The sequence below is a fragment of the Rhinoderma darwinii genome, chromosome 12 (genome assembly GCF_050947455.1).
Source record: "Rhinoderma darwinii isolate aRhiDar2 chromosome 12, aRhiDar2.hap1, whole genome shotgun sequence".
Lineage (NCBI taxonomy): Eukaryota > Metazoa > Chordata > Amphibia > Anura > Rhinodermatidae > Rhinoderma > Rhinoderma darwinii.
This window is the reverse complement of record NC_134698.1, coordinates 64,082,111-64,105,833: the sequence shown is the minus strand read 5'-3', so window position 1 is coordinate 64,105,833 and position 23,723 is coordinate 64,082,111. Positions and strand designations below refer to the sequence as shown.

The 23,723-nt window shown below is 44.4% G+C and overlaps 1 protein-coding gene across 2 annotated transcripts; it reads left to right on the top strand.

Annotated features, from left to right (window-relative positions):
* On the top strand, positions 1-21,563 carry CCDC198 (coiled-coil domain containing 198). Of its 2 annotated transcripts, none has more exons than XM_075843527.1 (6): positions 1-296; positions 12,411-12,496; positions 16,140-16,226; positions 19,427-19,525; positions 20,929-21,085; positions 21,177-21,563. In XM_075843527.1, the coding sequence occupies exons 1-6, from the start codon at positions 68-70 to the stop codon at positions 21,425-21,427; spliced, it is 909 nt and encodes a 302-aa protein (XP_075699642.1). In that variant the 5' UTR covers positions 1-67; the 3' UTR covers positions 21,428-21,563. The 2 variants fall into 2 exon arrangements, with proteins under 2 accessions (XP_075699642.1, XP_075699641.1); XM_075843526.1 differs by having other exon boundaries at positions 20,923-21,085.
* Positions 21,564-23,723: the final 2,160 nt, after the last annotated feature.

Here is a 23,723-nt window from a genome sequence, read left to right as displayed (position 1 = left end):
TGCTGTGGTGGAAGTCAGAGCGCAGTTAGAAAACACAACTTATTTTAACATGGAAATATAATTTTCGATGACTGGATTGTTCTATGAAATGGGGGTGAATCATTCTAAATTAAAGCATAAAGTCAGGAAGGTGGCGCCTCTGGAAAACAAGGACGTATATATATCACCGACAACCACCTTGGGAGTTAATGGACTCAACAGCTCGTCTTCTTTTGGGACAATGGGTCCTAAGGCTCCAACATCTGAACGTCAGCTCCCACCATTGAGGGAGACTCTGTATGGACGAGGTTCAGTAGGTAAAGGAGAGGGATTTACTGGTATATTTGTAAGTTAAAGTTTTCGGGGGGAACAATGTTTCTCTAACTACTGTACTGTACACTAGTAATAGTTGGAACAAGGTAAAAGAATGGACTAGGACCGTTATTGCCAAACTTCTTACCATGAGGGAACCCCTAAACAATTCCTGGAAAACCCCTATTTCCATTCCTACCTGATAGAAGCTCGGTGTGGGGGCGGATAAAGTATTCTATAACTTGTTTTACGGTATATTCTGGTTGACGTCCAAAGTATCTTTGAGTAGCTTGAAATCAGTTGGCTATCTATTAAAAAATCCAATAAAGTTGTGGTCTAAGCTGAGGTACATCTGGTGGAAGATTATATATGTTCAAACATCCAAATATATCAGAGGCACCGCTGACCTGGCATTACAAGGTTAGGGATGGCAGTGGGGATGGCAATTACGTCAACTCCTTTAGAATCATTGTATATAGAGAAATTCTATTTTCACAATGACAATGAAGAAATCAATAGGTGAAGAGATGAATGTAAGGTCAAATGACTCCTAGAGCTGATTTGTGACAATGTAAAGTCTCCTTACTGGAAATACCTATCTGGTTCTGCAGGGTTAACGTTTGGCCATCACAGCGATAATAGCTGATTGACGGGGATTTAAGCTGCTAGACCCGAGGTGATCGGTTGATCGTCAGCGGGATCTCATTTAGAGAAGGGTTTTCCATATGGGACAATGAATTTAATAATGATATCAATTTCATGTCCTCATATTGTCCAACTGTGTATGCTATTTCTGCTATATACTGGGAAACCCTCGTTGGGAAGTAGTAGACATAGACAGCAGATAGTATTGAAGACCAGGGTAACTGCAGGATTTCCTTTGGTATGTTAATGAGATGCCTCTCTTCAGCCATCAAACTGCCGGCATGGCGCTGTAGGACTTTTAAACACTATTCTAAGCATGCCCGTGTTAATTGTCAGGGGGTCTTTTTTTGCAGAATAATAGATTTAATAACAGTGCGCGCTGTATGCAAATAGTATACCTGGAGTCATCGGGACGGTGCAGCAGCATTGCAAAGTCATGGAGTCAGCACTGTAAGCGTGCCTATTCCTCTGTGATTAGTATCCCCCTATCCCTATGCATATGCGGGATTTCAGAGACGCTGGCGCTGATGTCAACAAGCAAGAAGGATGTCACAGAGGAATAGGCGCTGGGGCCGGGGAAAGTGGAGAACGGAGGCACTATAGTGAGAATACATTAGAAGTTTTTGTGTGGCAGTGCAGAATCTGTGACAATATAAAACTTTATATCGGACAAGACCTTTAATAAGCATAATAGAAGGGGTATCTGGTTTAGAAAACCCATTTTCAAATGCCCTATAACGGAATTAAGTTAATAAAGGGGAGTCCCCAATTCAGGACCATCATCTATTAGCCAGAGTGAAGATACAAAGAGCGTCTCTTACTTTGGAGGACTTAGCACATCCATATATTACATGGACAGCCCATTGATTTCAATGGGCACCATGTAATTCTTCAGTTTCCCTCCGGTGGCACTGCAGGGAAATTAAACACTTGCTGCCCAGTTCTTCTTCAGATTACAGCTGATTGCTGTGTTTCCTAGCAGCGGGACCTCCTGGAAACAGCTAATCATCGGGGGATACTTCTAACAAAAAGGGTTTGGCCACAGCCGACATCACCCTTAATTTGTTTTAAAAATTACTTTTAGTTTTATCTTGATCCATATCATATCACATGAAACACTTAGAAACTAAAAAACCCATAAAGGCAATTTACCGCCGCCTGTATTTCTCGCTCACGAGTCCAATCCTAGTTAAATGATTTACTTTGATTAATTAGAACGTTAACTAGTAGACATGAAGAGAGCTGCGGTCAGGTCATACCACGCAGCCCACTATGCACACAGGAGCACTGGTAATATTTAACATCCAGCTGTTAATAATTACATCTTGGAACGACTACAGATTTGATTTGACTGAGGAGAAAAAATAGCCAGAATAAAATATTTATTTAGTGTTCCCATAGGACAAAGAAGAATTTTTTGTCAAAAACTGTTGGTGCATGCCAGATTACGATCATAGACAGAAATATTGGCGGTAACGTCAGATGTTTGGTAGATATCAGAACAATGTGCCAACCGAGGAAATATGTGAACATGACAGGATATCTGGAGGAATGCCCAATGAGGAATGTTGGCAAGAATTGAACACAGTTGAGTGGTAGGCCGAATTAAAAATGCTAGAAAAAACGTATCAGGTGCCGGGCTATGAAATGGTGATAAATCAAATAATAAGGAGTTATACTATCCAGAAGGAAGCTAAAGTGAAGCAGTGTATACCAAAGACAGAAACCTGACTTGGTGCTCCTGGGCTCCTGTTCAAAGTGGGCAACAGGACCCCCCAACAACCATGTGTCATTTATAGCACTGGTCTACTCAGGCTCCAGGGACCCCCAACAACCTTGTGTCATTTATAGTACTGGTCTACTCAGGCTCCAAGGACCCCCAACAACCTTGTGTCATTTATAGTACTGGTCTACTCAGGCACCAGGGACCCCCAACAACCATGTGTCATTTATAGCACTGGTCTGCTCAGGCACAAGGGACCCCCAACAACCATGTGTCATTTATAGTACTGGTCTACTCAGGCACAAGGAACCCCCAACAACCATGTGTCATTTATAGCACTGGTCTACTCAGGCACCAGGACCCCCAACAACCTTGTGTCATTTATAGTACTGGTCTACTCAGGCACAAGGGACCCCCAACAACCATGTGTCATTTATAGCACTGGTCTGCTCAGGCACAAGGGACCCCCAACAACCATGTGTCATTTATAGTACTGGTCTACTCAGGCACCAGGGACCCCCAACAACCATGTGTCATTTATAGTACTGGTCTACTCAGGCACCAGGGACCCCCAACAACCATGTGTCATTTATAGTACTGGTCTACTCAGGCACCAGGGACCCCCAACAACCATGTTTCATTTATAGTACTGGTCTACTCAGGCACCAGGGACCCCCAACAACCATGTGTCATTTATAGTACTGGTCTACTCAGGCACCAGGACCCCCAACAACCATGTGTCATTTATAGTACTGGTCTACTCAGGCACCAGGGACCCCCAACAACCATGTTTCATTTATAGTACTGGTCTACTCAGGCACCAGGGACCCCCAACAACCATGTGTCATTTATAGTACTGGTCTACTCAGGCACAAGGGACCCCCAACAACCATGTGTCATTTATAGCACTGGTCTACTCAGGCACCAGGACCCCCAACAACCTTGTGTCATTTATAGTACTGGTCTACTCAGGCACAAGGGACCCCCAACAACCATGTGTCATTTATAGCACTGGTCTGCTCAGGCACAAGGGACCCCCAACAACCATGTGTCATTTATAGTACTGGTCTACTCAGGCACCAGGGACCCCCAACAACCATGTGTCATTTATAGTACTGGTCTACTCAGGCACCAGGGACCCCCAACAACCATGTGTCATTTATAGTACTGGTCTACTCAGGCACCAGGGACCCCCAACAACCATGTTTCATTTATAGTACTGGTCTACTCAGGCACCAGGGACCCCCAACAACCATGTGTCATTTATAGTACTGGTCTACTCAGGCACCAGGACCCCCAACAACCATGTGTCATTTATAGTACTGGTCTACTCAGGCACCAGGGACCCCCAACAACCATGTTTCATTTATAGTACTGGTCTACTCAGGCACCAGGGACCCCCAACAACCATGTGTCATTTATAGTACTGGTCTACTCAGGCACCAGGACCCCCAACAACCATGTGTCATTTATAGTACTGGTCTACTCAGGCACCAGGGACCCCCAACAACCATGTTTCATTTATAGTACTGGTCTACTCAGGCACCAGGGACCCCCAACAACCATGTGTCATTTATAGTACTGGTCTATTCAGGCACCAGGACCCCCAACAACCATGTGTCATTTATAGTACTGGTCTACTCAGGCACCAGGACCCCTAACAACCATGTGTCATTTATAGTACTGGTCTACTCAGGCACCAGGGACCCCCAACAACCATGTGTCATTTATAGTACTGGTCTACTCAGGCACTAGGGACCCCCAACAACCATGTGTCATTTATAGTACTGGTCTACTCAGGCTCCAGGGACCCCCAACAACCATGTGTCATTTATAGTACTGTCTACTCAGGCACCAGGGACCCCCAACAACCATGTGTCATTTATAGCACTGGTCTACTCAGGCACCAGGGACCCCCAACAACCATGTGTCATTTATAGTACTGGTCTACTCAGGCTCCAGGGACCCCCACCACCATGTGTCATTTATAGTACTGGTCTACTCAGGCACCAGGGACCCCCAACAACCATGTGTCATTTATAGTACTGGTCTACTCAGGCACTAGGGACCCCCAACAACCATGTGTCATTTATAGTACTGGTCTACTCAGGCACTAGGGACCCCCAACAACCATGTGTCATTTATAGTACTGGTCTACTCAGGCACCAGGACCCCCAACAACCATGTGTCATTTATAGTACTGGTCTACTCAGGCACCAGGACCCCCAACAACCATGTGTCATTTATAGTACTGGTCTACTCAGGCACCAGGACCCCCAACAACCATGTGTCATTTATAGTACTGGTCTGCTCAGGCACAAGGGACCCCCAACAACCATGTGTCATTTATAGTACTGGTCTACTCAGGCACCAGGGACCCCCAACAACCATGTTTCATTTATAGTACTGGTCTACTCAGGCACCAGGGACCCCCAACAACCATGTGTCATTTATAGTACTGGTCTACTCAGGTACCAGGACCCCCAACAACCATGTGTCATTTATAGTACTGGTCTACTCAGGCACCAGGGACCCCCAACAACCATGTTTCATTTATAGTACTGGTCTACTCAGGCACCAGGGACCCCCAACAACCATGTGTCATTTATAGTACTGGTCTACTCAGGCACCAGGACCCCCAACAACCATGTGTCATTTATAGTACTGGTCTACTCAGGCACCAGGGACCCCCAACAACCATGTTTCATTTATAGTACTGGTCTACTCAGGCACCAGGGACCCCCAACAACCATGTGTCATTTATAGTACTGGTCTACTCAGGCACCAGGACCCCCAACAACCATGTGTCATTTATAGTACTGGTCTACTCAGGCACCAGGACCCCTAACAACCATGTGTCATTTATAGTACTGGTCTACTCAGGCACCAGGGACCCCCAACAACCATGTGTCATTTATAGTACTGGTCTACTCAGGCACTAGGGACCCCCAACAACCATGTGTCATTTATAGTACTGGTCTACTCAGGCTCCAGGGACCCCCAACAACCATGTGTCATTTATAGTACTGGTCTACTCAGGCACAAGGGACCCCCAACAACCATGTGTCATTTATAGTACTGGTCTACTCAGGCACCAGGGACCCCCAACAACCATGTTTCATTTATAGTACTGGTCTACTCAGGCACCAGGGACCCCCAACAACCATGTGTCATTTATAGTACTGGTCTACTCAGGCACCAGGACCCCCAACAACCATGTGTCATTTATAGTACTGGTCTACTCAGGCACCAGGGACCCCCAACAACCATGTTTCATTTATAGTACTGGTCTACTCAGGCACCAGGGACCCCCAACAACCATGTGTCATTTATAGTACTGGTCTACTCAGGCACCAGGACCCCCAACAACCATGTGTCATTTATAGTACTGGTCTACTCAGGCACCAGGGACCCCCAACAACCATGTTTCATTTATAGTACTGGTCTACTCAGGCACCAGGGACCCCCAACAACCATGTGTCATTTATAGTACTGGTCTATTCAGGCACCAGGACCCCCAACAACCATGTGTCATTTATAGTACTGGTCTACTCAGGCACCAGGACCCCTAACATCCATGTGTCATTTATAGTACTGGTCTACTCAGGTACCAGGGACCCCCAACAACCATGTGTCATTTATAGTACTGGTCTACTCAGGCACAAGGGACCCCCAACAACCATGTGTCATTTATAGCACTGGTCTACTCAGGCACCAGGACCCCCAACAACCTTGTGTCATTTATAGTACTGGTCTACTCAGGCACAAGGGACCCCCAACAACCATGTGTCATTTATAGCACTGGTCTGCTCAGGCACAAGGGACCCCCAACAACCATGTGTCATTTATAGTACTGGTCTACTCAGGCACCAGGGACCCCCAACAACCATGTGTCATTTATAGTACTGGTCTACTCAGGCACCAGGGACCCCCAACAACCATGTGTCATTTATAGTACTGGTCTACTCAGGCACCAGGGACCCCCAACAACCATGTTTCATTTATAGTACTGGTCTACTCAGGCACCAGGGACCCCCAACAACCATGTGTCATTTATAGTACTGGTCTACTCAGGCACCAGGACCCCCAACAACCATGTGTCATTTATAGTACTGGTCTACTCAGGCACCAGGGACCCCCAACAACCATGTTTCACTTATAGTACTGGTCTACTCAGGCACCAGGGACCCCCAACAACCATGTGTCATTTATAGTACTGGTCTACTCAGGCACCAGGACCCCCAACAACCATGTGTCATTTATAGTACTGGTCTACTCAGGCACCAGGGACCCCCAACAACCATGTTTCATTTATAGTACTGGTCTACTCAGGCACCAGGGACCCCCAACAACCATGTGTCATTTATAGTACTGGTCTATTCAGGCACCAGGACCCCCAACAACCATGTGTCATTTATAGTACTGGTCTACTCAGGCACCAGGACCCCTAACAACCATGTGTCATTTATAGTACTGGTCTACTCAGGCACCAGGGACCCCCAACAACCATGTGTCATTTATAGTACTGGTCTACTCAGGCACTAGGGACCCCCAACAACCATGTGTCATTTATAGTACTGGTCTACTCAGGCTCCAGGGACCCCCAACAACCATGTGTCATTTATAGTACTGTCTACTCAGGCACCAGGGACCCCCAACAACCATGTGTCATTTATAGCACTGGTCTACTCAGGCACCAGGGACCCCCAACAACCATGTGTCATTTATAGTACTGGTCTACTCAGGCTCCAGGGACCCCCAACAACCATGTGTCATTTATAGTACTGGTCTACTCAGGCACCAGGGACCCCCAACAACCATGTGTCATTTATAGTACTGGTCTACTCAGGCACTAGGGACCCCCAACAACCATGTGTCATTTATAGTACTGGTCTACTCAGGCACTAGGGACCCCCAACAACCATGTGTCATTTATAGTACTGGTCTACTCAGGCACCAGGACCCCCAACAACCATGTGTCATTTATAGTACTGGTCTACTCAGGCACCAGGACCCCCAACAACCATGTGTCATTTATAGTACTGGTCTACTCAGGCACCAGGACCCCCAACAACCATGTGTCATTTATAGTACTGGTCTGCTCAGGCACAAGGGACCCCCAACAACCATGTGTCATTTATAGTACTGGTCTACTCAGGCACCAGGGACCCCCAACAACCATGTTTCATTTATAGTACTGGTCTACTCAGGCACCAGGGACCCCCAACAACCATGTGTCATTTATAGTACTGGTCTACTCAGGCACCAGGACCCCCAACAACCATGTGTCATTTATAGTACTGGTCTACTCAGGCACCAGGGACCCCCAACAACCATGTTTCATTTATAGTACTGGTCTACTCAGGCACCAGGGACCCCCAACAACCATGTGTCATTTATAGTACTGGTCTACTCAGGCACCAGGACCCCCAACAACCATGTGTCATTTATAGTACTGGTCTACTCAGGCACCAGGGACCCCCAACAACCATGTTTCATTTATAGTACTGGTCTACTCAGGCACCAGGGACCCCCAACAACCATGTGTCATTTATAGTACTGGTCTACTCAGGTACCAGGACCCCCAACAACCATGTGTCATTTATAGTACTGGTCTACTCAGGCACCAGGGACCCCCAACAACCATGTTTCATTTATAGTACTGGTCTACTCAGGCACCAGGGACCCCCAACAACCATGTGTCATTTATAGTACTGGTCTACTCAGGCACCAGGACCCCCAACAACCATGTGTCATTTATAGTACTGGTCTACTCAGGCACCAGGGACCCCCAACAACCATGTTTCATTTATAGTACTGGTCTACTCAGGCACCAGGGACCCCCAACAACCATGTGTCATTTATAGTACTGGTCTACTCAGGCACCAGGACCCCCAACAACCATGTGTCATTTATAGTACTGGTCTACTCAGGCACCAGGACCCCTAACAACCATGTGTCATTTATAGTACTGGTCTACTCAGGCACCAGGGACCCCCAACAACCATGTGTCATTTATAGTACTGGTCTACTCAGGCACTAGGGACCCCCAACAACCATGTGTCATTTATAGTACTGGTCTACTCAGGCTCCAGGGACCCCCAACAACCATGTGTCATTTATAGTACTGGTCTACTCAGGCACAAGGGACCCCCAACAACCATGTGTCATTTATAGTACTGGTCTACTCAGGCACCAGGGACCCCCAACAACCATGTTTCATTTATAGTACTGGTCTACTCAGGCACCAGGGACCCCCAACAACCATGTGTCATTTATAGTACTGGTCTACTCAGGCACCAGGACCCCCAACAACCATGTGTCATTTATAGTACTGGTCTACTCAGGCACCAGGGACCCCCAACAACCATGTTTCATTTATAGTACTGGTCTACTCAGGCACCAGGGACCCCCAACAACCATGTGTCATTTATAGTACTGGTCTACTCAGGCACCAGGACCCCCAACAACCATGTGTCATTTATAGTACTGGTCTACTCAGGCACCAGGGACCCCCAACAACCATGTTTCATTTATAGTACTGGTCTACTCAGGCACCAGGGACCCCCAACAACCATGTGTCATTTATAGTACTGGTCTATTCAGGCACCAGGACCCCCAACAACCATGTGTCATTTATAGTACTGGTCTACTCAGGCACCAGGACCCCTAACATCCATGTGTCATTTATAGTACTGGTCTACTCAGGTACCAGGGACCCCCAACAACCATGTGTCATTTATAGTACTGGTCTACTCAGGCACAAGGGACCCCCAACAACCATGTGTCATTTATAGCACTGGTCTACTCAGGCACCAGGACCCCCAACAACCTTGTGTCATTTATAGTACTGGTCTACTCAGGCACAAGGGACCCCCAACAACCATGTGTCATTTATAGCACTGGTCTGCTCAGGCACAAGGGACCCCCAACAACCATGTGTCATTTATAGTACTGGTCTACTCAGGCACCAGGGACCCCCAACAACCATGTGTCATTTATAGTACTGGTCTACTCAGGCACCAGGGACCCCCAACAACCATGTGTCATTTATAGTACTGGTCTACTCAGGCACCAGGGACCCCCAACAACCATGTTTCATTTATAGTACTGGTCTACTCAGGCACCAGGGACCCCCAACAACCATGTGTCATTTATAGTACTGGTCTACTCAGGCACCAGGACCCCCAACAACCATGTGTCATTTATAGTACTGGTCTACTCAGGCACCAGGGACCCCCAACAACCATGTTTCACTTATAGTACTGGTCTACTCAGGCACCAGGGACCCCCAACAACCATGTGTCATTTATAGTACTGGTCTACTCAGGCACCAGGACCCCCAACAACCATGTGTCATTTATAGTACTGGTCTACTCAGGCACCAGGGACCCCCAACAACCATGTTTCATTTATAGTACTGGTCTACTCAGGCACCAGGGACCCCCAACAACCATGTGTCATTTATAGTACTGGTCTATTCAGGCACCAGGACCCCCAACAACCATGTGTCATTTATAGTACTGGTCTACTCAGGCACCAGGACCCCTAACAACCATGTGTCATTTATAGTACTGGTCTACTCAGGCACCAGGGACCCCCAACAACCATGTGTCATTTATAGTACTGGTCTACTCAGGCACTAGGGACCCCCAACAACCATGTGTCATTTATAGTACTGGTCTACTCAGGCTCCAGGGACCCCCAACAACCATGTGTCATTTATAGTACTGTCTACTCAGGCACCAGGGACCCCCAACAACCATGTGTCATTTATAGCACTGGTCTACTCAGGCACCAGGGACCCCCAACAACCATGTGTCATTTATAGTACTGGTCTACTCAGGCTCCAGGGACCCCCAACAACCATGTGTCATTTATAGTACTGGTCTACTCAGGCACCAGGGACCCCCAACAACCATGTGTCATTTATAGTACTGGTCTACTCAGGCACTAGGGACCCCCAACAACCATGTGTCATTTATAGTACTGGTCTACTCAGGCACTAGGGACCCCCAACAACCATGTGTCATTTATAGTACTGGTCTACTCAGGCACCAGGACCCCCAACAACCATGTGTCATTTATAGTACTGGTCTACTCAGGCACCAGGACCCCCAACAACCATGTGTCATTTATAGTACTGGTCTACTCAGGCACCAGGACCCCCAACAACCATGTGTCATTTATAGTACTGGTCTGCTCAGGCACAAGGGACCCCCAACAACCATGTGTCATTTATAGTACTGGTCTACTCAGGCACCAGGGACCCCCAACAACCATGTTTCATTTATAGTACTGGTCTACTCAGGCACCAGGGACCCCCAACAACCATGTGTCATTTATAGTACTGGTCTACTCAGGCACCAGGGCCCCCAACAACCATGTGTCATTTATAGTACTGGTCTACTCAGGCACCAGGGACCCCCAACAACCATGTTTCATTTATAGTACTGGTCTACTCAGGCACCAGGGACCCCCAACAACCATGTGTCATTTATAGTACTGGTCTACTCAGGCACCAGGACCCCCAACAACCATGTGTCATTTATAGTACTGGTCTACTCAGGCACCAGGGACCCCCAACAACCATGTTTCATTTATAGTACTGGTCTACTCAGGCACCAGGGACCCCCAACAACCATGTGTCATTTATAGTACTGGTCTACTCAGGCACCAGGACCCCCAACAACCATGTGTCATTTATAGTACTGGTCTACTCAGGCACCAGGACCCCTAACAACCATGTGTCATTTATAGTACTGGTCTACTCAGGCACCAGGGACCCCCAACAACCATGTGTCATTTATAGTACTGGTCTACTCAGGCACTAGGGACCCCCAACAACCATGTGTCATTTATAGTACTGGTCTACTCAGGCTCCAGGGACCCCCAACAACCATGTGTCATTTATAGTACTGGTCTACTCAGGCACCAGGGACCCCCAACAACCATGTGTCATTTATAGCACTGGTCTACTCAGGCACCAGGGACCCCCAACAACAATGTGTCATTTATAGTACTGGTCTACTCAGGCACCAGGACCCCCAACAACCATGTGTCATTTATAGTACTGGTCTACTCAGGCACCAGGACCCCCAACAACCATGTGTCATTTATAGTACTGGTCTGCTCAGGCACAAGGGACCCCCAACAACCATGTGTCATTTATAGTACTGGTCTACTCAGGCTCCAGGGCCATGTGCAACTGGAACCTCCGCACCTCTTATAGTTATGCCTCTGGCTGGCCATAAAATAGCCTGTGTGACTGCTATGGGTGACCATGTGGGGGAGGGCAGTGCAGCTCAGGATAGACCTTTCCTCTGGACAGTATTACCCTATACAGATCTTATCCGCTCTACAAATAAGACTGGGAAGAACTTGCTCTAGGGTTAAATTGGTCTTCTATCTTATATGAAATAATAAGGGATGGGGCTTTATGAGCACCAGACCCCCTTGCCTCATAATGACGTATATGGAGTGTGAACCAGCTCTAGATGGGGGACCTACATTTTAAAAAATTTTTTGCGCGAGGTGCCTACTTTTACACTTATATGACGCTCATTGTTTTGGGAAATTTAGATATTCCTCATTTTTATTTATATGTAAAATAAATCACCCATCATCAACATAAAGGTTATAATCCTCATTAATCCCTCCCGATCAATATGGATTATAACCTTTATGTTGATGATGGGTTTTCTTTAGACTGATTTTAAAATCTATCTTTTTTTTCTTTTCTTGCCTAAAGTACCCAGACCCCTTTCTTATGATCTTCCTTTGGACAATGGAGATACATCAAGTATTATTAAGAAGCACCCTCCCCGAAGGCTCCAAGTAAGATGAATTTAACAGGCATCCTATGAAGTTGCTTGGATTTCATGGTAACAGCAAATCTTTGAATGTATAAATATGTTGATCTTTAGGTGAATTGAAGTAGGGTGAGAAATTATAATCAGAAATTTTATTATTCAGTCTTATTTTAAGTTCATTTCCAAAGTTTAATCACTGCATTCACTCATTCCTGGAGGCCGCATTCATTTATTAATTGTCTTGGGAGGCTTTTCGACGCTGTAGGCAATTATTTCGGTTGCCACAACCAGATGTTGGCTCTGTATCCAAGGAGCTGTACAATTATAAACCCACAGCAAAGCAAATAATCTGGAAGTACATGTTAAAACTAGGTAATCACTGACCTTGTCCATCTAGTTGGCCAAGTGCAGATAGATAGATAGATAGATAGATAGATAGATAGATAGATAGATAGATAGATAGATAGATAGATAGATAGATAGATAGATATGACCTGGTGGTCTAGGGTTGTTTAGTGGTTAACACTTAATATTATATATTTAATTAATGTTTTCTCCTGTGCTGCTCAGAGGAGGTTTTGATAGATATATAGACAGACATTTTCAAGTTTCGTTTAATGTTTTTCTTCCAAATTTTGCCATTGAGCATTTTGCTGTTATGTTTATCAATAATTTAAAAAAAAATTATTAGATAACTACTGCCATCTAGTGGCCATATCCACATTATACATATGTGCAATTCTTAGTAACTAAAACAAACTAGTGATTTGCTGTGAAGTCAGATTAACCATCACTGACTTCATAGTTAGAATCTATACACAGCCCTGAGGTGTAAGTTTTACTTTGTGATTATGGGAAAAGTGGCTGCATTAATGTCTCTCCAGAAGCAAAGCCCTGCGACATAAAATGTGTCATTAAGCTCCTTTTGGGCATGACCACACATGGCGGAATTCCTCCGCAACTGTCCGCATCGATGCCGCACAGAATCTGCGTTGCAGATTCTGCAGCGGATCTGCACAAAATGTGCAGTACATTGATGCGGACTAGCTGCTGCAGACTGCGGGAAAAGTGCTTCCCTTCTCCCTATCAGTGCAGGATAGAGAGAAGGGACAGCACTTTCCCTAGTGAAAGTAAACGATTTTCATACTTACCGGCCGTTGTCTTGGTGACGCGTCCCTCTTTCGGCATCCAGCCCGACCTCCCTGGATGACGCGCCAGTCCATGTGACCGCTGCAGCCTGTGCTTGGCCTGTGATTGGCTGCAGCCGTCACTTACACTGAAACGTCATCCTGGGAGGCCGGACTGGAGACAGACGAAGGGAGTTCTCGGTAAGTATGAACTTATATGTTTTTTTACAGATACATGTATATTGGGATCGGTAGTCACTGTCCCGGGTGCAGAAACAGTTACTGCCGATCGCTTAACTCTTTCAGCACCCTGGACAGTGACTATTTACTGACGTCTCCTAGCAACGCTCCCGTCATTACGGGAGCCCCATTGACTTCCTCAGTCTGGCTGTAGACCTAGAAATACATAGGTCCAGCCAGAATGAAGAAATGTCAAGTTAAAAAAGCAAGACGCATCCGCAGCACACATGACATGTGCATGACAGCTGCGGACTTCATTGCGGAACTTAGAATCTCCATTGAAGTCAATGGAGAAATTCCGCCATGAGTCCGCCACTGCTCCGCAACAGACAGAGCATGCTGCGGACACCAAATTCCGCTCCGCAGCCTATGCTCCGCAGCGGAATTGTACGCATCGTGTAAACGAACACTGCTAAATTAAAGTGAAAGTCAATGGAGAAACGGCTCCGCTGCGGATTAACGCTGCGGAGTGTCCGCAGCGGAATTTAAGTGGAATTCCGCCATGTGTGAACCCGCCCTTTTAGCGCTGCCCCGCTAGATATTGTTAGATCACTGAGGATCCAGCCATTGGGCTGGTGGTGATGAAGCCTATGGCTGAGAATATTGGGAGTCAATGAAATGAAACATTGTATTTGGCACTGGTATAATTCTACAAAGTCTCGCCAATCGAGCTCCATTCTGTGTAATACATAGTTTGGGAATTACATAAAAGGAACACAAGATACACAGGGGTTTTTTTTATTGGAAGAACATAATTTACAAACAGATGGCATATTTCCATTTCAAAGTAAGAAGTGTCAATTATGTTCCTGAGTCGTGTGTGGATTTAACATTCACGATTGTACAAGAAATAAATAAGAATTGTTCATCACATTCACATAAAATCAAAGTGATTCTATCATTTTATACTGTATACAAATGGAGGTCAGCTCCACCTTAAAGGGGTTGAGTGGAATTAGAAAAAGAGATCTGCTTTCTTTTTTCAGAAACAGCGCCACTCTTGTCCATTGGCTATGTCTGGTATTGCAGCTCAGCCCCATTCAAGTAAGCTGCAATACCAGACACGGCCTCTGGACAAAAGTGGCGCTATTTCTGGGGGGAAAAAGAAGGCCTCTTTTTGTAGTCCTGGCATTCCCTTTAAAGAGGAGCTGCCGGCTCTCCTGACATGTCAGTTTAAGTAAATATTTGCATCTCCCATAAAATAACAATTCTGGAGCATCTAATTAGAATTATACGTTGTGCTATTCCGCTGTTATTCCCCCTGGAAATGTATGAATAAATTGACAGCTGGGTATACCCATCCCCCTGGTGAATGGACCATGTCCCTACATACTCTGAAACTATCTAATCAGTGTTGACAATGTTACATTGTATAGGGACACACCCTATTGAAAAGGGGAATGGTATCTCTCAGGCGTCAATGTATTCATACATTTCCAGGAGGAATAATAGAGGAATGAGACCGAAAAATTCTAAGAAACATTTTATATCCTTTCACCAATTAAATGGCCTGTAAAAATAACCAGATATTGCTACAATTACTTTTCTTTACTGGTGGACCCCTATAGACTGAATGTCTGGCAACAATTAGGTGCTAGAATTTCTCCTTAAAAGGGTTGTCCAGGCAGGGGGCAGTTTTCCATAATGATGACCTATCCATGGATATGCCATCAGTATATGATCGGTGGGGGTCTGACACACGGACCGCGCACCGATCAGCTGTTCTGGCTGCCTCCGAGCCCTGGAAGCTATGCAGCGGTCGGTGCCGGAAGCAGAAGGCTTCATACTCTGTATAGCGGCCGTGCTGGGTTACTGCAGCTCTGCTCATATTCATTCTGCTTCCGGCACCAACCCCTGCATAGCTTCCAGCTGCCTCCAGGTGCATCGGTGCGGGGTCCTGGTTTCGGACCCCCATTGATCTTATATTGATAACCTATCTGCCCCCTGCCTGGACAATCCCTTTAAGATGTTGGAGATTCTCCTTAAAGAACTAAATAATAAAACTTACATGTGCTTATAAATGCCTCTGTTTCCGTATCTCACATTCACTTTTTTTGGGGAGTGAAGGCAAATGCACAGCCAGCTGTCCGCCAAGAATGGGGACTTGGGACCCCCGGATCTTGGTTTCAGTAGGGTTCTTAGCAGTTGGACCCCCGAAGGTCAGTTGTTTACATATCTAACTGATTTATCATACAACGTATTCAGCAGATATCCCCCTTTAAGAGCCTATACGGATATCTCTTCTGTGTCGCATATCTGCCTCGATTTCCCTTTTTCTTATCCCAAACTATCGCTCTGCAGAAACTAGAACCCGCAATTCTGCCTTCAATATCGGCTGCTGAGAGGATTATGACTAAGCAAGAAGCTGCTGCTGCAAGGAAGGATCAGGTGGGTATTTTCCATTCTTACTCATACTTTCATGCACTAGGCCTTGGCATGTGTACGGGTGGCACATGGGATCTCCACAATATGGTGCCTCTGTGAAGCATTACTTCTACGGGAGAATACCTCCGCCGTACGGCATGAAGAGGTGCACAGACGCACAATATGGGCCCATAGCAGTTTATTGGCGCTGTATTACGGATCCATAGCATGGGCTCTAAATCTTTTACAGGGCATTTCTCCCTAAAACAAAAGAATATCACTTTATATATATATATATATATATATATATATATATATATATATATATATATATATATATATATACACTCCTTCTGTTCTTTGAAAATTCTGTGCTACTGTTTCTCAGTTATATCTGCTTCTGGGAAAGTTGGGTGACAACCAGAATGGCCAAGAATCAGATTATAGTTTCCACAAGGGTTGTCACTCCGCTCTCCTAGAGTCCTGAATGGAAAGCTGCCTAGTTATGGAATGATGTTGGAATATGGTATTCAGAGTTGACGTTGGATACTCAGGCTATGTCCAGAAGATGCGGAAGAAATCAGTGATGGTTCCATTGAAAAATCTGTAGCCGATTGTGCTACAGATTCACTGCGGATTTTCCTCGACACATTGCCAAGGTAAAATTTGCAGTGAAAATCTGCAGTTTTCTGCAACATAATGAGAATGCTAGAAATGAGAAATCTGCAGTTTGCTCATATTTCTGTGCAGAATTTTTCTGCTACACAATGATGGGGTTTTAAAACCTCCATTCATATGTATTGTCTTATACATTACCATTGATTTACGTTACGGAATCTGCCATTACCGGTGGTGGAAAATGCTCTTTCTGCTTTTTATTGCAGGCCTGGGGAGTTTCAATTTTATTTGATGGCAGACCTGACTTATAAATATCCGCAGAAAATACATTCCTCGCTGTTTTGCATATTTTGCATTAATAATGTCATATTTACTGATTAGCTTTGTCTGGGACAGTGGGGGATGAGTGAGACATTAGGTTAAAGAGATTATCCGGGAAGTGATATTTTTTTCTTAGGGGCTGCAAATGAAATTAATAAAACAAAAAAGCAATATTTACCTATTCTTTCCTCCCGCCGATCCAGCGCTGTCGCTCCGACAGCCAGTAACCGCTGCAGCCAATCAGAGGGCTCTGCGGGGCTCCCTGGTGAAGAATCGTATTTCTGGCATAATGTCAGAAATACAACATATGGCCGCTGAGCCCTCTGATTGGCTACAACGGTCACATGCTACGTGCATGTAAACAACCACCTGGACTGCCGCCGGAGCAACAGCGCTGGATCTCTGGGGGGGGGGGGGGGGCACTGATAGGTAATTATTGCTCTTTTTGTTTTATTTATTTCATTTGCAGCGCCTAAAACAACATTTTCCTATAGGTCAAGGTCATATTTATGAATATGTATTTATAAAGCTGCCTCATCGACCTTCACACCGTACTAAGAGTGCAATAACATATAAAGTACATTTAGTGCAGTAAAGGGCTTAGACACAAGGAGAAAGACTGTTGCCGGAGTGATTGGACAAATTACTATGATTTGTATTTGCTCAGCGTAACCTTAAAAGTATTAAAGGAATTCTTTGGAAAAACATAAATATGTTGAAAATTATAGAGCAGTAGACTCGCTTGAACTGTTTTTAATATACTGCATGTCTCACAGTGCTGATCTTATGGAGCAAAGTTGCAGGGTGGTGGTATTTTGGCCTATTTTTCTCAATGGACTATGGAAACAGGGATCTACAGGGTGGGCCATTTATATGGATACACCTAAATAAAATGGGAATGGTTGGTGATATTAACTTCCTGTTTGTGGCACATTAGTATATGGGAGGGGGGAAACTTTTCAAGCTGGGTGTTGACCATGGTGGCCATTTTGAAGTCGGCCATTTTGTATCCAACTTTAGTTTTTTCAATGGGAATACGGTCATGTGACACATCAAACTTAACGAGAATTTCACAAGAAAAACAGTGGTGTGCTTGGTTTTAACATTACTTTATTCTTTCATGAGTAATTTACAAGTTTCTGACCACTTATAAAATGTGTTCAAAGTGCTGCCCGAGCATTCCTAGATGAAGTTTACTGGAAAGTGGATTGGTCGTCGTGGGCCAGTTGAATGACCCCTAGGTCTCCCGATCTGACCCCCTTAGACATTTATCTTTGGGGTCATCTGAAGGCAATTGTCTATGCTGTGAAGATACGAGATGTGCAGCAACTGAAACTACGGATACTGGAAGCCTGTGCTAGCATTTCTTCTGCGGTGTTGCTATCAGTGTGTGAAGAGTGGGAGAAGAGGGTTGCATTGACAATCCAACACAATGGGCAGCACTTTGAGCACATTTTATAAGTGGTCAGAAACTTGTAAATAACTCATGAAAGAATAAAGTAACGTTAAAACCAAGCACACCACTGTTTTTCTTGTGAAATTCTCGATAAGTTTGATGTCACATGACCCTCTTCCCATTGAAAAAACTAAAGTTGGATACAAAATGGCTGACTTCAAAATGGCCACCATGGTCAACACCCAGCTTGAAAAGTTTCCCCCTCCCATATACTAATGTGCCACAAACAGGAAGTTAATATCACCAACCATTCCCATTTTATTTAGGTGTATCCATATAAATGGCCCACCCTGTATACATAGGTGGGGTGGAAACAGACATTATATTAGAAAGTTAGACTACTGTACATCTAAAAAACAGAAAAAAACCCACTAATCATGCCCCAACCTTAAAGGTGTTTTGAAAATATATTGCAATGTATATAAATTCTAGATAGAATAGCATCACTAAATAAATGGCATGTGATGGTGGTAAACCAAGGTATCACCTTAGAACCAGGTGGTAGACCAATGTTTCACCTTATAACTTGATGGTAGGCCAAGGCATCGCCTTATAACCAGGTGGAGACCCAAAATAATGTTTCTGCTAGAACACATAGCTATGTTTTAAAGTGGAAAATAAGGGTTGGGTTAAGAGTTTCCATAACTCCCACATAGTTAGTGTGGTCAAGCATGCACGCTGCCGCTCAATGCAAGCTTGTTCTCACCAAGGTTGTGCAAGTACGGGGGGTGGGGGGGGGGGAGCGAGAGACCGGTTTCCCCTGTTCTAGTGATTGGTGGGGTTCCAAGCAGTAAAATAAAAATGTTTCATTTTGTTCCACTCAAAATAGGAGCTAGAAAAAAAAGTTGTGACAGACAAAAACTCCTCAGCAAGAAGACAGCACATACAGAAGATGCAGATGCAGGAGATAAACCGCAAGAGAGAACAGGTAAAATAATCCGTGCATGGATTGCCTGATATTGCCTGATATTGGATTGACATTCTGAGTGCTTGTAGTAAAACTGCTTCTTTGGTCCTTTACTGGACTTGATCCTGGTTCCTGTCAACTGGATTGAAATACAACTTCTGCTTTTGTTGTTTTGGTCCAGCCTCATTCGTCACACTGATTGACTTCCTATTCACAATTGTATTATTTTTGAGAAATATTTTTTTGCTCAAAAACTGATCTAAGGCTCTCGACACACCCGGCATACAGCTGGCTTTGTTGTGAAAAGTTACTGTCAGCTGATTATTTTCCTTGCAGTGGCCGCTCTCTGGCTCATAGGGGGTCCCGAGAGTGGGACACACCTACATGATATAGGGCATATGAGCAGGGGTTGTCCTGATGCGATACCTATGAGATGAACGCTTGTTCAGCTGACAACTATCTCTCCCGACCTCCCTATAAACATTGGGTGAGAATCTATGTTTATTAAAATGGGGACAGGGACACATGGTGCTCCCAGACACCTTTGACAGCACTTTGTCTCCCTGCAGAGCCAAGGATTGGCCATGGTGAAATTCAATATGCCCGTTACTTGTCCCCACTAACATCTAAAGGCAATCGTGAGGCCCCATACACAACAGATTGTCTGTAGATCCCACAGTCATTACTCTAATGTGTATGGGAAGCTTTACCCTTCTGTATCATGACTTTGGCCTTGCCACCTGTGGCCAACTATGCTAAGGAATAACATGTTGTGCATTCGGACACATTAGTCAGAGCACCGGCGTTGTCTTTGGCTGCAATTTGCTTTACTGTGCACCTCCTGTTCGCCAGAACGATTCTTGACATCCTCCGCTGACGAGTTGTTGATGTCCACAAAATCCCTTCGCTGAAAGTATTTCCTCGATCTCGCCATTCTCTGTATACTCTCAACACCGCTGAACGAGAAAACCCTACAAGTGCCTCTTATAATGTGGCCTTTCAATGTAGATCTGATGTTCCTCATAGGAAAGGGAATCTGCTGCCTCTACCGGCTGTGAAACAGACAATGTCTAACCAACCGGAAGTGTTTGAGACACGTCTCACCATGTATGGCCAGCTTTATATTTATCTATATACTACTCAAATAAAGTCTTTCTTCCACCCAGGGCCAAGATTCAGCTTGTTGCTCTGGTCTTGTATCTAAATAATCTGGCCAAGGCAGTTGGTGCCCCTCTTGGCACCCAGCACCTTGGGCACTTACCCGCCAGCCCCCTACTAGCTACATCCTTGACTAATACCCAGCGCTCACACACAATAGACCAATGTTACGTGGGATTATGTTGGCAGCACTCACTCTTTTCCATGTTGTAATCATATCCATTGTTTTTCTATTGCCGGCACTGATGAATCAATTGCAGTTGCAGGCAGAAGTTAAAAGGAATATTCACAGGGAAGCCAAGATCAATAAACACAAAATGAAGGAAATTAAGGCTAAGAAAGTGAGAGAAAATGCAATGAAATGTCGTAAAGATGAAGATTTCCTTCCTGTGGAACATGATGAAACTTTTAATGTGGAGCATGGTGAGATTTACTGCAGTTAACACTCTGCACAGTGCCGAGGGGACAGGAGAAGGACACTATTCCCTCAGTTTATTCTTGTTTTTTATTTCAGGCAACACATGGCACTGGAGTATTCGAGAACCCAGTTCTACTCCAGATTCTCATCGGGGGAAGGGCAAGTTAGAGATGTGGTTCCAGCCTCAACAAGATGGAAGTGAGTCGAATTATGACTCAAGTTCAAGCACGGATTCGCTAGATAGTTGGATAAGAGAAGATGCTAAAAGTCGACCAAGACCAACCTTATTCCGAACACGGACTGAGAAAATCCCCACACTCGATGAGTTCTTTGATCGTGAATTTTAATACCATCCTTTGGTTGATTATTAAAGAAAAATAAAACTGATAGAATGTGTTATGCCTATGTCGGAGCCTGAGGGGGTGGGTTATCACATAAAAACGGCTCTGTCACCACATTATAAGCGGCCTATCTTCTACATAATGTGATCAGTGCTGTAATGTAGATTACAGCAGTGTTTTTTATTTAGAAAAACGGTCATTTTTGACGGAGTTATGACCTATATTAGCTTTATGCTAATGACTTTCTTAGTAGACAACTGGGCGTGTTTTACTTTTTGACCAAGTGGGCGTTGTGGAGAGAAGTGTATGACGCTGACCAATCAGTGACCAATCAGCGTCATACACTTCTCTACATTCATTTAGTCAGCACATAGTGATCCTACTAGATCACTATGTGCAGCCACATACTCACACATTAACGTTACTCAAGTGTCCTGACAGTGAATAGACATCACTACCAACCAGGACGCGATGTCTATTCACAATCCCGACACTTAGGTAACGTTTGTGTAGGTAACATCGAGGTCACGCTGGGCTGTCATTTACAGCGTAATCTAGCAAGATTACGCTTGCTGTGCTGTAAATCCCACACAATCGTTACCGAAGTGTCAGGATTGTGAATAGACATCACGTCCCGGCTAGAGGTGATGTCTATTAACTCTCAGGACACTTCAGTAATGTTAGTGTGTGTGTATGTGGCTGCACATAGTGATCAAGTAAGATCACTATGTGCTGTGTAAATGAATGGAGAGAAGTGTATGACGCTGATTGGTCACTGATTGGTCAGCGTCATACACTTCTCTCCACATCGCCCACTTGGTCAAAAAGTAAAACACGCCCAGTTGTCTATTAAGAAACTCATTAGCATAATGCTAATATAGGTCATAACTCCGTCAAAAATGATCGTTTTTCTAAATAAAAAACACTGCTGTAATCTACATTACAGCGCCGATCACATTATATACAAGATAGGGCACTTATAATGTCGTGACAGTGCCTCTTTAAAAAACACAAAAAAATAATGTTTGTTATGCACCGCCCCCTCCGATCCTGAACTAGGCAGAAAAGGGAATGCAAATCTTAGATACATTAGTTGCATATGTTGTACTGACTAAGGAAAGTCTTTTCCTGCATTTTCCTTTATCCCCGAGTATATTTCAAGGGGGGGGGGGGGGGTGCTGACTCACCGAGACCTCCATTTCAAACCAAAAAGATGATAGGCCCGCTATTGTAATTTATTCATGTTGAATTGCAACATTGTATTAATATATGGACATTGTGTTTTATTCATCGATACATTATAAATAGCATTGTTTTTCTTACGCCGTACATATGTTTTAGAGACATTCTCTGTTTCTGAGTGCACATAATTCTACTATTGGCGCTTTTATGTGGGATTACATTTTATATTGTTATATTTTATTTCTATATATTATTTCTGTAATTTCTTATATATATATATCTGTCAGTCTTTATAAGTATTTATGTGATATTAATGATTCAATGTTCTGTCTGCTTTTGTGGCGGCATTTTTAAATTGTTTAAAATGCACCTGTGACACACGCCTAGTAGGCCCCGGAAGAAGCCGATAAGGCAAAACCCAGGGTCGGGCAGAGACTTGGCGTGCCACGATTTTACTTGTTATCTGCTGTTTTATATCTCCTCTTGTGAGTACCAATAAACCTTGAGTTTTTTACAGTTTGCCGGCGGTGATGCTCTATAGTTCTCTCTAACTATGTCTGTTCATAGCAACTAAAGTGAGTGAGACGGCGGTAGAACTACAAAGCCCAGTTAACCAATATTTAGTTAACCACCAGCGTATGGTTACCTTTCCTCAATATAGTATATATATATATATATATATATATATATTATTTTTATTTTTTTCATTGTTTGTGCAATTTTTGGGAGTTTTGGACGTCTCTTGACTTAGCTTGCTCCGACCATTGCTAGTGTGCATACTATCTATATGTTTTGCAAATACTGAACTAAGTATCCAAGTCATGTAACTCTTACAAAACAAAAACACCTCCCATAATGCTTTAGGCTACCTTTTAACACTATATTAATTTCTTAATATATTTTTATAGCATTTGAAGCACTATTTATCTGATACAGAGCTCCAAATCCCCCGCAAAGACATAGATTTACAACATAACATTCAGGCTACCTGCAGCTACCACTAGAGGGAGCTCACTGCATATTGTTTTAGAATTGAGTTTAATGTATAAACAGTATGCAGTAAGCGCACATGCTCCCTCTGGTGGTGGCTATAGGTAGTCAGTATAATACATTTTAAATC